Source organism: Eleutherodactylus coqui, chromosome 2, assembly GCF_035609145.1.
Source record: "Eleutherodactylus coqui strain aEleCoq1 chromosome 2, aEleCoq1.hap1, whole genome shotgun sequence".
NCBI classification, from domain to species: domain Eukaryota; kingdom Metazoa; phylum Chordata; class Amphibia; order Anura; family Eleutherodactylidae; genus Eleutherodactylus; species Eleutherodactylus coqui.
In genome coordinates this window covers 126,021,387-126,037,844 of record NC_089838.1, presented here as the reverse complement: position 1 = coordinate 126,037,844, position 16,458 = coordinate 126,021,387, and the positions used below count along the sequence as shown (strand labels likewise).

At 47.7% G+C, this 16,458-nt stretch overlaps 1 protein-coding gene across 1 annotated transcript in view; it reads left to right on the top strand.

The window, feature by feature from the left end:
- Positions 1-7,490: 7,490 nt before the first annotated feature.
- MGAT4C (MGAT4 family member C) overlaps positions 7,491-16,458 on the top strand; it is a 67,367-nt gene continuing 58,399 nt past the window's right edge. The window contains exon 1 of the mRNA XM_066589297.1: positions 7,491-7,520. Coding sequence (XP_066445394.1) covers positions 7,491-7,520 — 30 coding nt within the window. The remainder of the gene's footprint in view (positions 7,521-16,458) is intronic.

Below are 16,458 nucleotides of genomic sequence, written 5' to 3'. Positions count from 1 at the left end.
TATACTTCTTTTAAAGGTGTATTCCCAGAATTACCATGTACCGCCTATCCAAAGGGGGTTCCTGTGTTTCCCTTTCCTTCACACTGCAATGAAAAGGAGCTTTAATAGCAACAAGTGAACAAACAGGCTGCCTCTCCATTGCCAAAGAAAAGCTCAGTTATCTCCAGCAGTCCCAATGAGTTAAATGGAGTGGCAGCATGCATGCTGAGCCACAGCTGTATACGAGCGACTCCTCACTGCATGTGGTTCAGCGAGGAGAAAAGGATGATGAGGCACCTCTATTTTCATGATCAATGGGCGTCCTAGGGATAGGATACCCAGAGATCAGAAATGTATTAATCCTTTCCAGTCCACTGTCTGACCTCTGAAGACATTATGATTTAAGGATATACAGCTCCGATGACGGAAGACATCCGTCATGGTTCTCTTACTATATATTGCCAGCGTCTCTGCTGACGGAGCCTATCCAACGTGTCACCTCATGCAGTACTGGCTTTAGCCAGCATATAGCGCCGTTGTATAACAGCAGAAAAAGAGTAAGCCCCCTAGGAAAACCAGGATACAAATTGGATTGGAAAGGGTTAATACAATTTGATTCAGGGAATACCTTATTAATATCTTGGTCAGGCGACAACCAGTTAATGCTTGTATACATACAATACAACAATATTGAATATTAAGGTCCTGAATTTCAGTTTTGTACTATAAATGAAGACAAATTTGTGTCCTGTTTTAATACAATACCTTGTATTAAAGTAATAAGCTTTGTAAAGAGCTATCCACAATGTCATAAAAGGAGGATCAATGACCAGCATCATTGTCAGGCTATCCTGGTCATACAGTATATTGAGTTTCAGTGGAGTAGAAAGGCCAATGGTTAGAGATGAGTGACTGCCCAAATGCTCGGGTCCGCGTTATTCGAGTCAAGCTTTTCATAAAATTCGAGAGCTCTACTCGAGTAACGAACCCCATTGACTACAATGGGAGACTCGAGCATTTCGAGTAACGAGCACCATCGAGTACGGTAATACTCGAACGAGCATCAAGCTCGGCAGAGTGCGTTCGCTCAACTCTACCAATGGTAATTTGTCTAATAATTGTCTATGCTTTTCGAGCTGAGGGTATGTTAGACAGTTGGTCTGCTGCTTCTCAGTCACTCAAGATCTTCCATTTAACAATTAACAACTACAGTATATTGTACAGTCAACTCATTGAGATGAATAATAATTATGGTTAGCCCACCAAATCTGAATTTCTGTTAATTACATGGCTTTTTGTAATCCATTTTCTGTGTTTTCTAAAGTATCTTTTTTTCCAGCAGTGAATATGCTCAATTTTGTTTCAGCTTCACATTAAAATATGTTGAATGTTCAGTTGATAAATGAATCATGGAAATAGGTGAACTAAATGTCATTGTGATTGTTCCATTACACAATATACAGTGAAGCTGATTTCATCTGCAGCAGTCATGTGAGCTCTATTCAGTCATCAACAATGTCCTTTGTCCAAGGCTACGATATTGATCTTAAAATGTATTCTTGTACTGTCATTTTTTATTACCATTTGCCAATAGGAAGGAGGGAATATTAGATTTTATTTTATGACATCTTTGCTGCGGGCAATCTCTCCCTATCTTTTGTGTCATTATAAAGCTTTTTCACTGCCAATTAATTCATTAGCCATTGATAATAAGATTACAAGCGTATGACATGACATTTATAAGTAACATTTCAGTGAATTTGGGAAATCCATAATGATTTAGTTGGTGACAACTTGTAGAGATACATTTGATTTTTATAATTATTATATATAAGACAGGTAATAATTACATTTTTCTCAGTCCTAACTAATAAAAAAGATGAAATAGGTTTATATCAATAGCTGTATTCTGAGCTCCAAAGGGCAATAGGCTCAATGGCCACGGTCTGGTTTCATTTGTTGAATCTACCCAGGTCTCCCACGCTAGAGATCCTCAGCTCTAGCCGCCCATAGAGAAGCATTGGGCATCCGCACTTCCTTTAAGTCCCGCGGATTTGATTTTAAATGATTTACGGATGCCACACGTGGATAATAAATCACAGCATGCTCCATTTTACCACAGATCACGTATGGATCTGGCTCCATTCATCTCTATTGGAGCTTAGGATCCGCAGTGCATCTACAAAAACATTTAAATGCATTTGCAGATCCGCTGCAGTGCAAAAAATCTGCAGTCCAAGATCTCTCGCGAGGAAAAAAAAAATCTATTTTAAGATGATCTGCAGTGCATCCGCTGCGGAAATTTGCATAAAATATCCGCGCGTACCTTGGACATGAGGCCATACTCTTAAGTGAAAATTAGACAAAAGAGAGATCGTCTATAGTCAATCCATATATTGTGTTAAACAAAGCTCTAAGACAGTGGTGGCGAACCTATAGCACGTGTGCCAGAGGCGGCACGCAGAGCCCTCCCTGCTGACACGTGTCACCATTGGCCACTCACCACATTAGTGAATGCCTGCAGGGGCCATGGCTCCTCTGCCGGCATTCATTCTTCAGCGCGCTGCCATCAGCGCTGCTATCTGCGCTGATCCCGGCGCACACTATGACGTCAGTGTGCAGCAGGGATCCTCCTCCCCCGTCCCCTGACGTCTCCTACTTGGTTCTGTGAGAGCAGGGGGAGGAGGCATCCGGCAGAACACTGACGTCAGTGTGCACCAGCGATCACGCAGAAGAGGAGCGGCGCTTCCATGAGGAGTAGGGGTAAGTATGTGGGTCTCGGGGTGGGGCATTATTACTGCTGGGGGCCCACTGGGGGAGAGGCATTATTACTGCTGGGCACCTGCTGGGGGCATTATTACTGCTGGGGGCCTGCTGGGGGGGGGGCATTATTACTGCTGGGGGGGCATTATTACTGCTGGGGGCCCACTGGGGGGCATTATTACTGCTGGAGGACCACTGGGGGGCATTATTACTGCTGGGGGCCCACTGCGGTGGAGGCATTATTACTGCTGGGCACCCGCTGGGGGCATTATTACTGCTGGGGGTCCGCTGGGGGGGAATTATTACTGCCAGGAGACCGCTGGGGGGGGGCATTATTACTACCGGGGTACCACTGGGGGGGCATTATTACTGCTGGTGGACCACTGAGGGGCATTATTACTGCTGGAGGACTACTGGTGGGGCATTATTACTGCTGGGGGCCCGCTGGAGGGGTGTCACTATTATTACTGCTGGAGGGGCATTATTACTGCTTGGGGTGGGCTGGGGAGGCATTATTACTGCTCAGGGACTGCTGGGGGAGGGGCATTATTACTGCTGGGGGGCCACTGGGGGTGTAACTATTATTACTGCTGGGTGCCCGCTGGGGGAGTGTCACTATTATTCCTGCTGGGGGACTGCTGGCGTGGTGTAACTATTATTACTGCTGGGGGGTGTCACTATTATTACTGCTGGGGGGTGTCACTATTATCACTGCTGGGGGGGGGTGTCACTATTATTACTGCTGGGTGGCCCCAGGACGGGTGTCACTATTATTACTGCTGGGGGGCCGCTGGGAGGTGTCACTATTATTACTGCTGGCGGGGTGTCACTATTATTACTGCTGGGGGGTTTGCTGGGGGGTCACTTTTACACTGGGGCCACTGTGGGATGTCACTATTATCGCTGGGGTTGGGGTCGGGGGTCACTATTACCGTTGGTGTATGTTTACATGTCGTGGAAATGGGCAGGGCTGTTTCAAAAATAGACAGCCTGCAGATTTTGACTGCTTTTTGGATGCTGAAATACTGCAGAATTTGCCAGAGAAATTTCCGCTGAGGACATTCTTCAGTATTTCCACAACCAAAAAGCAGTTAAAATCTGCACGCTGTCTATTTTGAAGCGGCTCGGTCCTTTTTAGAACGACGGGCGTAAAATCATACGTCGTGATAAGTGCTGCCCCCTGACATGTTGGCACTTTGCGGGAAATAAGTGGGTTTGGGGTTGCAATTCTTGCACTCGGCCTCTAAAAGGTTCACCATCACTGTTCTAGGAAATAATAGAATGAATAATAACTAGAGATGAGCGAGCACCAAAATGCTTGGGTGCTCGTTACTCGAGTCGAACTTTCAGTGATGCTCGAGAGTTCGTTTCGAGTAACGAACCCCATTGAAGTCAATGGGTGACGAGCATTTTTGTATATCGCCGATGCTCGCTAAGGTTTTCATTTGTGAAAATCTGCAAAACACAAGAAAGTGATGGAAACGACACAGAAACGAATAGGGCAGGCGAGGAGCTACATTTTGGGCTGTATCTCAAGTTCCAAGGTCCCACTATTAAGCCACAATAGCGGCAAGAGTGCGACCCCCCCCCCCCCACTGTCAGCGTAAAGATCGTTCTCCTCTGCCACAGCTGTAACAGCTGTGGCAGAGAAGAACGATGTTAGCCCATTGAATTCAATGGAGCCAGCAATACAGCCGACTCCATTGAAAGCAATGGGCTGCCGGCAATCGCGGGATGAATTGTCGGGAAGGGGTTAAATATATAAGCCCTTCCCTACAATTCATCCAGAAATGTGTAAAAATAAAAAATATATATATACTTACCTGGTCCCGGCAGAACGATGTTAGCCCATTGAATTCAGTGGAGCCGGCAATACAGCCGACTCCATCGAAAGCAATGGGCTGCCGGCGATCGCGGGATGAATTGTCGGGAAGGGGTTAAATATATAAGCCCTTCCCTGCAATACATCCAGAAATGTGTAAAAATAAAAAATATATATATACTCACCTGGTCCCGGCAGACGGAGTTCAGTGCGGCAGGCTGCAGTTCTCCTGAACTGCTCTGAACAGCTGTGAGTAGTATTCAGCAGCCGGGGATTTAAAATCCCCGCCTGCTGAATAAGATGCCTCTGATTGGTCACAGCCTGACCAATCAGAGGCATCCCTCACTCACACCCATTCATGAATTCATGAATGGGTGAGTGAGGGCTGCCTCTGATTGGCTCAGGGGCAGCTCTCAGCTGTCCCTGCGCTGAGCCAATCAGAGGCAGCCCTCACTCACCCATTCATAAATTCATGAATGGGTGTGAGTGAGGGATGCCTCTGATTGGTCAGGCTGTGACCAATCAGAGGCATCTTATTCAGCAGGCGGGGATTTTAAATCCCCGGCTGCTGAATACTACTCACAGCTGTTCAGAGCAGTTCAGGAGAACTGCAGCCTGCCACGCTGAACTCCGTCTGCCGGGACCAGGTAAGTATATATATATTTTTTATTTTTACACATTTCTGGATGAATTGCAGGGAAGGGCTTATATATTTAACCCCTTCCCGACAATTCATCCCGCGATCGCCGGCAGCCCATTGCTTTCAATGGAGTCGGCTGTATTGCCGGCTCCATTGAATTCAATGGTCAGTGCTCGTTTAATCGAGACGAGTACCGCGTGGTGCTCGTCTCGAGTAACGAGCATCTCGAGCACCCTAATACTCGAGCGAGCATCAAGCTCGGATGAGTATGCTCGCTCATCTCTAATAATAACACTATAGTAGTAACTATATTGTAATAATTAAGCAGGAACCGTGATGCGATAAGTGGACAAGATATTCTCTTAAACACACAATCATATATCCTTCGATATTAGTTAATCTAAAAACATTCCCTAGAGCCGCTACTTAAATAGATACTGTAAATAAATCTAAAAGTTGATGATGATTACAGGAGAAGAAACTTATTTTACCTTAAAAGGAGAGTTTACATGTATGAGACTGTCTTTCCTGCCGATAGAAACTTTACTTGCAATGTGTAAAAGTTTCTTCATTTCTGCAATGTTTTTTGAACCATGGAGTGATAGTGAGGCTGAGAACAGAACCTAATGAAGTCATGGTGAGAAGGGTGTTTAAACATGCGGCCGAGGATGCTTTCTATTCTCCATTACGCAATTCTTTTTTCTCAATTTCAATTTCTTTTGAGAGCATGCCATTTGCTAAGACCTGAGCAGAGGAATTTAAATATAATACCATAATGGCATTTAAAATCAGCCCTGAGAATCTAAATCTCTCCAAAGCCTTAAATGCATATCCCAAATGCCACCCATCTTATTACGTTGAGGAAAGAACTTGTGCAATCTGCAGCCTGTCTTGATTTGAGGAATCTAACTTAGTCGGTATTATCAAGATCTTTATTATGTGCAGTAATCTGGGATAAGATCATTTTTGCATATATTGTATCTTTGCATTGCATTTGAGAAGGGTGATTGGGTCATAGTTGGTGACCTGGCAGGGGCCCTTCCCTGGTTTAAGAATATTAATAATTGTGGCCTGGAGCATTTCCTTTAGGAATGAGCTTTCATGCATGGCTAAGTTAAAGACATTAACTAGGGATAGGGCTAGAGTCTCACATAACACTTTAAAATATTCATTTGAGAACCTGCATGGGTCAGAAGATCTGTTGTTTGTAAGCCTGTATAGGCTTGGATTCCTCCAAATTACAAATTGGTCCATTTAGTAATGTAGGAAGGTGGGGCTGATGGAAAGGGAACTTTGTCTAGAAAGAAAGATATAGCTTCTCTTCTTGGCTGTGGACAATTAGTGTCATTTTAAAAAATTCGTTATTTATATATTGTTTAAATATTAGTGTTATCTTTTATGTTATACAATGATGAAAAGTTTTCACTGAAACTGGCAGGTCTGTATTGGGGATTTAAAATCTTATCAGCACTTCCAGTCTTTAGAAGATATAAAATCTTGGACTTAAAGGCCCATTTACACGGAGCGATGATCGCTCAAATGACAGTTTGAGTGACAGCTTTGAGCGATCATTTTGCATAAACTATTAAGTAGCTACTTAGCTACTTAAGATCAATTAAGTATGCAAATAAAGGCTTAGCTGAAAGCAGTTAATAGCCCCAGGGCTCTTATCTGCTTTCAGTTCTTTAGTTCTCCAGCGGGAAACAATGCTATTAGCACTCCCCGTGGAGAACTGCAGATAAGGCTGATTTTAGAGTGATCATCGCTCTGTGTAAATGGGCCTTTAAGGGTGCTTTTACTTGTAACAAATTAATGTTCACACAAGCGAATAAGTGAAAGATATTGCTTGTGCAGCAGATAGATTGTTAAATCATTCACATTCACTGTAGTAGTGAACGAGAATGGTTGAATAATTGATATTTAAAGCGAATGATAAGCGAACGAACCAACAATGATTTTCATACTTGCATGAAATGAATAATAAGCGAACAAATTGTTGTTCATTGTTTGATCCTTGGCTTGGTTTACACTGAACAATTTTGAAATTTGAACAATTCAGTGTTTTATTTTAAAAACACAATAATCGTTCCGTATAAACACACCTTAAAGGGGTTGTCCCGCGGCAGCAAGTGGGGTTATACTGTACACTTCTGTATGGCCATATTAATGCACTTTGTAATATACATCGTGCATTAAATATGAGCTGCCGGAGGGAGCCGAAGGTAAAAGACCCATCTGCGCAAGCGCGTCTAATTCGGTGAATAGACGCTGAAACTAGACGGCACCATGGCGACGGGGACGCCAGCAACGGAGCAGGTAAGTGAATAACTTCTGTATGGCTCATATTTAATGCACGATGTATATTACAAAGTGCATTAATATGGCCATACAGAAGTGCATAACCCCACTTGCTATCGCGGGACAACCCCTTTAAGCCCAGCAGCCTTCTGTCTATTTACAATAAGAGAAGTAGCTTTAATATTTTGTCCATAGTTAGTCGTACATAGTTTACACAGGTTGCGCTCGAATTTGTACAAAAGTAGGAGTCGGAATTTATCTGTGCTTCATATGTTGTCATAATGAGGATCAGAGTTGAAGCATGATTCTTGAATGAAGGCCATGCCTTGTAGGAATCATGGTGCTGAGTACAAGTTATTGAACCTCATGTCAGCCTCTGAGGTTTTGGGTTTCTATGAAAGTGACTGGAATGATGTCAGAGAAAGGTCCCTTCTACCATGTTTTCCCGAAAATAAGACCCTGCTGTGGCTTTCCAGAGCTTCACGGCACATCCTGCAGTCCTCATCTGTCCACAGAATATCACTTCCTGGTTACGAGATTCATAAATCCCGTCTCCGGGAAGCGATAGCGCTGATTGGCTAAATAGCACTTGAAAACCAATCAATGCAGCGCTCGAGGAACCAATGCAATTGCTGTAATTGGTTCATCTAGCACTGCATTAATTGGCTGAGCAGCAGTCGAAGAACCAATCACAGCTGTTGCATTGTGGAGGTGGAATTTATGAATTGGACAATCAATGCCACGGCTTAGCTAATTCATAACTTTTCACTTCCACAATGCGACTGCTGTGATTTGTTCAACAAGTGCTGCATTGATTTGCTGAACAGCGCTCAATTAACAAATCACAGCCATCGTATTGTGGACGTGGGTTTTTTATAAATTGGCTGAGCTGTGGCATTGATTGACGCGGGAAAAAAAAATCGCTCATGTGTATGACGCCATTCAAGAAAATGGGGTTCAGATTTGTGTGTCTCGTAATGCAATTTTCTTGGCCATGTGAAAGCAGCCTAAGGCTACTTTCAGACTATTTTTGCTCCATATTAGGTCCATTTTGGGGGGACCATAATATGGAGTTAATGTAAATCCATGGGGCTAATAATTTTGACAGACATTTTTTGAAGATGCAGCACAATCTATCTTTGTGTTTTTGCCTCCATATTTGTATTCATTTTCATTGGGCACATACAGATCAGTATTTGGCCAATAGAAAATAATAAACATACACAAGGAAATACGAAAAATTGATGACATACAAATGTAATGTCTTTTAAAATGTCTGTAATGTGGATACATATTATGGACGTTTCGTTATATGCTTGTCTGAGATCAGCCTAAAACTGAAGTCTACCTATGACCACATCCTCAAGTTTAGATAAAAAATAGAGATGAGCGAGCACCAAAATGCTCGGGTGCTCGTTACTCGAGACGAACTTTTCGCGACCCGAGCATTTTTGTATATCGCCGATGCTCGCTAAGGTTTTCATTTGTGAAAATCTGGGCAATTCAAGAAAGTGATGGGAACGACACAGCAACGGATAGGGCAGGCGAGGGGCTACATGTTGGGCTGCATCTCAAGTTCCCAGGTCCCACTATTAAGCCACAATAGCGGCAAGAGTGCCCCCCCCCAACAACTTTTACTTCTGAAAAGCCCTCATTAGCAATGGATACCTTAGCTAAGCACCACACTACCTCCAACAAAGCACAATCACTGCCTGCATGACACTCCGCTGCCACTTCTCCTGGGTTACATGCTGCCCAACCCCCCCTGCACGACCCAGTGTCCACAGCGCACACTAAATTGTCCCTGCGCAGCCTTCAGCTGCCCTCATGCCACGCCACACTCATGTCTATTTATAAGTGCGTCTGCCAGAGGAACCGCAGGCACACACTGCAGAGGGTTGGCACGGCTAGGCAGCGACCCTCTTTAAAAGGGGCGGGGCGATAGCCCACAATGCTGTACAGAAGCAATGAGAAATCCAATCCTGTGCCACCTCCATCTGGAGCTGCACACGTGGGCATAGCAATGGGGAACCTATGTGCCACACACTATTCATTCTGTCAAGGTGTCTGCATGCCCCAGTCAGACCGCGGTTTTTTATAATTAGTCACAGGCAGGTACAACTCCGCAATGGGAATTCCGTGTGCACCCACAGCATGGGTGGCTCCCTGGAACCCACCCGCTGTACATAAATATATCCCATTGCAGTGCCCTGGACAGCAGAGCTAACGTCAGATGAAATGCAGGTGGGCTTCGGCCCACACTGCATGCCCCAGTCAGACTGGGGTTCTTTAGAAGTGGACACAGATGGATTTACAACTCCCTGTGGACCCACAGCATGGGTGGCTCCCTGGAACCCACCGGCGGTACATAAAAATATCCCATTGCTTTGCCCATCACAGCTGAGGTAATATAATGTCATGTTTAATGCAGGTGGGCTTCGGCCCACACTGCATGCCCCAGTCAGACTGGGGTTCTTTAGAAGTGGACACAGATGCATTTACAACTCCCTGTGGACCCACAGCATGGGTGGCTCCCTGGAACCCACCGGCGGTACATAAAAATATCCCATTGCATTGCCCATCACAGCTGAGGTAATATAATGTCATGTTTAATGCAGGTGGGCTTCGGCCCACACTGCATGCCCCAGTCAGACTGGGGTTCTTTAGAAGTGGACACAGATGCATTTACAACTCCCTGTGGACCCACAGCAAGGGTGGCTCCCTGGAACCCACCGGCGGTACATAAAAATATCCCATTGCATTGCCCATCACAGCTGAGGTAATATAATGTCATGTTTAATGCAGGTGGGCTTCGGCCCACACTGCATGCCCCAGTCAGACTGGGGTTCTTTAGAAGTGGACACAGATGCATTTACAACTCCCTGTGGACCCACAGCATGGGTGGCTCCCTGGAACCCACCGGCGGTACATAAAAATATCCCATTGCATTGCCCATCACAGCTGAGGTAATATAATGTCATGTTTAATGCAGGTGGGCTTCGGCCCACACTGCATGCCCCAGTCAGACTGGGGTTCTTTAGAAGTGGACACAGATGCATTTACAACTCCCTGTGGACCCACAGCATGGGTGGCTCCCTGGAACCCACCGGCGGTACATAAAAATATCCCATTGCATTGCCCATCACAGCTGAGGTAATATAATGTCATGTTTAATGCAGGTGGGCTTCGGCCCACACTGCATGCCCCAGTCAGACTGGGGTTCTTTAGAAGTGGACACAGATGCATTTACAACTCCCTGTGGACCCACAGCATGGGTGGGTGCCAGGAAGCCACCGGCGGTACATAAATATATCCCATTGCATTGCCCGTCACAGCTGAGGTAATAATGTCATGTTTAATGCAGGTGGGCTTCGGCCCACACTGCATGCCCCAGTCCGACTGGGGTTCTTTAGAAGTGGACACAGATGCATTTACAACTCCCTGTGGACCCACAGCATGGGTGGCTCCCTGGAACCCACCGGCGGTACATAAAAATATCCCATTGCATTGCCCATCACAGCTGAGGTAATATAATGTCCTGTTTAATGCAGGTGGGCTTCGGCCCACACTGCATGCCCCAGTCAGACTGGGGTTCTTTAGAAGTGGACACAGATGCATTTACAACTCCCTGTGGACCCACAGCATGGGTGGCTCCCTGGAACCCACCGGCGGTACATAAAAATATCCCATTGCATTGCCCATCACAGCTGAGGTAACGTCAGCTGTAATGGAGGTGGGCTAAAAATTAATTTGATTACACTGTAGGCGAGGGCCCCCAAAAATTGGTGTATCAACAGTACTAATGTACCTCAGAAAAATTGCCCATGCCCAACCAAGAGGGCAGGTGAAAGCCATTAATCGCTTTGGTTAATGTGGCTTAATTGGTAACTAGGCCCGGAGGCAGCCCAGTTAAAATAAAAATTGGTTGAGGTGAAAGTTTCAACGCTTTAATGAGCATTGAAACGTATAAAAATTGTTTAGAAAAATTATATGACTGAGCCTTGTGGGCCTAAGAAAAATTGCACGTTCGGCGTGATTATGTGACGTTTCAGGAGGAGGAGCAGGAGGAGGAGGAGGAATATTATACACAGATTGATGAAGCGAAAAGGTCCCCGTTTTTGATGGGGATACAGAACGATGCTTCCATCCGCAGGTGCAGCCTACGTATTGCTTAGGTATCGCTGCTGTCCGCTGGTGGAGAAGAGAAGTCTGGGGAAATCCAGGCTTTGTTCATCTTGATGAGTGTTAGCCTGTCAGCACTGTCGGTTGACAGGCGGGTACGCTTATCTGTGATGATTCCCCCAGCCGCACTAAACACCCTCTCCGACAAGACGCTAGCCGCAGGACAAGCAAGCACCTCCAGGGCATACAGCGTGAGTTCAGGCCACGTGTCCAGCTTCGACACCCAGTAGTTGTAGGGGGCAGAGGCGTCACAGAGGACGGTCGTGCGATCGGCTACGTACTCCCTCACCATCCTTTTACAGTGCTCCCGCCGACTCAGCCGTGACTGGGGAGCGGTGACACAGTCTTGCTGGGGAGCCATAAAGCAGTCAAGGGCCTTAAAGAGTGTTGCCCTGCCTGTGCTGTATATGCTGCCTGATCTCCGCGCCTCCCCTGCTACCTGGCCCTCGGAACTGCGCCTTCGGCCACTAGCGCTGTTGTATGGGAATTTTACCATCAGTTTGTCCGCCAGGGTCCTGTGGTATAGCAACACTCTCAAACCCCTTTCCTCTTCGGGAATCAGAGTGGAAAGGTTCTCCTTATACCGTGGGTCGAGCAGTGTGTACACCCAGTAATCCGTAGTGGCCAGAATGCGTGTAATGCGAGGGTCACGAGAAAGGCATCCTAACATGAAGTCAGCCATGTGTCCCAGGGTACCTGTACGCAACACATGGCTGTCCTCACTAGGAAGATCACTTTCAGGATCCTCCTCCTCCTCAGGCCATACACGCTGAAAGGATGACAGGCCAGCAGCATGTGTACCCTCACCAGTGGGCCAAGCTGTCTCTTCCCCCTCCTCCTCATCTTCCTCCTCCTCCTCCTCCTCCTCACCGCGCTGAGATATAGACAGGAGGGTGCTCTGACTATCCAGCGACATACTGTCTTCCCCCGGCTCTGTTTCCGAGTGCAAAGCGTCTGCCTTTATGCTTTGCAGGGAACTTCTCAAGAGGCATAGCAGAGGAATGGTGACGCTAATGATTGCAGCATCGCCGCTCACCACCTGGGTAGACTCCTCAAACTTTCCAAGGACCTGGCAGATGTCTGCCAACCAGGCCCACTCTTCTGAAAATAATTGAGGAGGCTGACTCCCACTGCGCCGCCCATGTTGGAGTTGGTATTCCACTATAGCTCTATGCTGCTCATAGAGCCTGGCCAACATGTGGAGCGTAGAGTTCCACCGTGTGGGCACGTCGCACAGCAGTCGGTGCACTGGCAGATTAAACCGATGTTGCAGGGTGCGCAGGGTGGCAGCGTCCGTGTGGGACTTGCGGAAATGTGCGCAAAGCCGGCGCACCTTTCCGAGCAGGTCTGACAAGTGTGGGTAGCTTTTCAGAAAGCGCTGAACCACCAAATTAAAGACGTGGGCCAGGCATGGCACATGCGTGAGGCTCCCGAGCTGCAGAGCCGACACCAGGTTATGGCCGTTGTCACACACGACCATGCCGGGTTGGAGGCTCAGAGGCGCAAGCCAGCGGTCGGTCTGCTCTGTCAGACTCTGCAGCAGTTCGTGGGCCGTGTGCCTCTTATCTCCTAAGCTGAGTAGTTTCAGCACGGCCTGCTGACGCTTGCCCACCGCTGTGTTGCCACGCCGCGCGACACCGACTGCTGGCGACGTGCTACTGCTGCTGACACATCTTGATTGCAAGACAGAGGTTGCGTTGGAGGAGGAGGAGGAGGAGGAGGAGGAGGGTGGTTTAGTGGAGGAAGCATACACCGCCGCAGATACCACCACCGAGCTGGGGCCCGCAATTCTGGGGGTGGGTAGGACGTGAGCGGTCCCAGGCTCTGACTCTGTCCCAGCCTCCACCAAATTCACCCAATGTGCCGTCAAGGAGATATAGTGGCCCTGCCCGCCTGTGCTTGTCCACGTGTCCGTTGTTAAGTGGACCTTGGCAGTAACCGCGTTGGTGAGGGCGCGTACAATGTTGCGGGAGACGTGGTCGTGCAGGGCTGGGACGGCACATCGGGAAATGTAGTGGCGACTGGGAACTGAGTAGCGCGGGGCCGCCGCCGCCATCATACTTTTGAAGGACTCCGTTTCCACAACCCTATACGGCAGCATCTCCAGGCTGATAAATTTGGCTACGTGCACGTTTAACGCTTGAGCGTGCGGGTGCGTGGCGGTGTACTTGCGCTTGCGCTCAAACACTTGCGCTAGTGACGGCTGGACGGTGCGCTGAGAGACATTGGTGGATTGGGCCGAGGACAGCGGAGGTGAGGGTGTGGGTGCAGGCCAGGAGACGGTAGTGCCTGTGTCCTCAGAGCGGGGTTGGATCTCAGTGGCAGGTTGGGGCACAGGGGAAGAGGCAGCGGTGCAAACCGGAGGCGGTGAACGGCCTTCGTCCCACCTTGTGGGGTGCTTGGCCATCATATGTCTGCGCATGCTGGTGGTGGTGAGGCTGGTGGTGGTGGCTCCCTGGCTGATCTTGGCGCGACAAAGGTTGCACACTACTGTTCGTCGGTCGTCTGCACTCTCAGTGAAAAACTGCTAGACCTTTGAGCACCTCAGCCTCTGCAGGGTGGCATGGCGCGAGGGGGCGCTTTGGGAAACAGTTGGTGGATTATTCGGTCTGGCCCTGCCTCTACCCCTGGCCACCGCACTGCCTCTTGCAACCTGCCCTGCTTCTGCCCTTGCCTCCCCCTCTGAAGACCTGTCCTCAGTAGGCGTAGCAAACCAGGTGGGGTCAGTCACCTCATTGTCCTGCTGCTCTTCCTCAGAATCCTTGGTGCGCTCCTCCCTCGGACTTACTGCCCTTACTACTACCTCACTGATAGACAACTGTGTCTCATCGTCATCGGCCTCCTCACCCACTGAAAGGTCTTGAGACAGTTGCCGGAAGTCCCCAGCCTCATCCCCCGGACCCCGGGAACTTTGCAATGTTTGGGCATCAGTCACGATAAACTCCTCTGGTGGGAGAGGAACCACTGCTGCCCAATCTGAGCATTGGCCCGAGAACAGTTCCTGGGAGTCTGCCCGCTCCTCAGAATGACTCATTTCATGGAGTGAGGAGGCTGGGAGGAAGGAGGAGCAGCAGCCAGAGGATTCTGAGTTGCAGCAGTGGACGGCGCAGAACTGTGGGTGGACGATAGGTTGCTGGAAGCACTTTCTGCCATCCACGACAGGACCTGCTCACACTGCTCATTTTCTAATAAAGGTCTACCGCGTGGACCCATTAAATGTGCTATTAATGTGGGGACGCCAGAAACGTGCCTCTCTCCTAATCCCGCAGCAGTCGGCTGCGATACACCTGGATCAGGAGCTCGACCTGTGCCCACACCCGGACTAGGGCCTCCGCGTCCTCGGCCGCGCCCACGTCCTCTAGGCCTACCCCTACCCCTCAGCATGCTGTATTACCAGTAATGCAGAAACACAACGCTGTAATTAAATGTGCCGCTTATTGGCCTGTGCTTGGAGGCTGAGTTCGCTTACGGAACGCCAGGAAATAATTTGGCGCAAGCCTGCTGTAACACTTAGCTGGCTGCGTATGATTTTGTAGAACTACTACACCCAGCACACACGGACCCAGAACACTGAGCACAGTGTCAGGCCGGCCAAATAGATTTTTTGCCGAATATTTTTTAGAAAAGGCCCACTGCCACTGCCTATATGCAATCAATAATATATGTCTTCTGTCCCTGGAGTGTGTCACAGAACTGCAGAGTGTTGCACTGTTATTAACTGCAACAGAGCGGTGATTTCAGAGCCAGGCAATAATTTGGCGCAAGCCTGCTGTAACACTTAGCTGGCTGCGTATGATTTTGGAGAACTACTACCCCCAGCACACACGGCCCCAGAACACTGAGCACAGTGACAGGCAGGCCAAATAGATTTTTTGCCCAATATTTTTTGGAAAAGGCCCACTGCGTATATTCAATCAATAATATATGTCTTCTGTCCCTGCCTCCACACTTCTGTCCCTGGAGTATTACTGCAGGGCGCAATGCTCTGCACGGCCGATATACCAAAAAAAAAAAATGTGCAACACTGCTAAAAGCAGCCTCCACACTACTGCACACGGTTAGATGTGGCCCTAAGAAGGACCGTTGGGGTTCTTGAAGCCTACACTAACTCCTAACACTCTCCCTACAGCAGCTCCAACACTATAGCACTGTCCCTCAGCTATGTCACAACGCATCTGTGGCGAGCCGCGGGAGGGGTCGATTTTTATACTCGGGTGACACCTGATCTCGCCAGCCACTCACTGCAGGGAGGTGGTATAGGGCTTGAACGTCGCAGGGGGAAGTTGTAATGCCTTCCCTGTCTTTTAATTGGCCAGAAAAGCGCGCTAACGTCTCAGAGATGAAAGTCAAAGTAACTCGAACATCGCGTGGTACTCGTTACGAGTAACGAGCATCTTGAACACGCTAATACTCGAACGAGTATCAAGCTCGGACGAGTACGTTCGCTCATTTCTAATAAAAAACTAAAATAATAAATATGAAGCAACCTGAAAAAAACACTTTTTGGCATAAAAATGCTCTATAAAAAGCCCACTGCATTTAATACATGAGAGCCATTTAATACATAAGGGTCATGTTGTGTTGATCACTACTGTATTTGCATGAAAAAGATTATATAGTCAGATCTGGCTATGTAAACAATAGTGGTATATACAGTGAAACCACTTTAAGATGGCCACCCATATTTGTATTAAAAAGTGACCTTCAAGGACATGGTCTTCTTAAAGGGGATGGCCACTTAGCATAATAACATAGTATATTAGGCTGAAAAAAT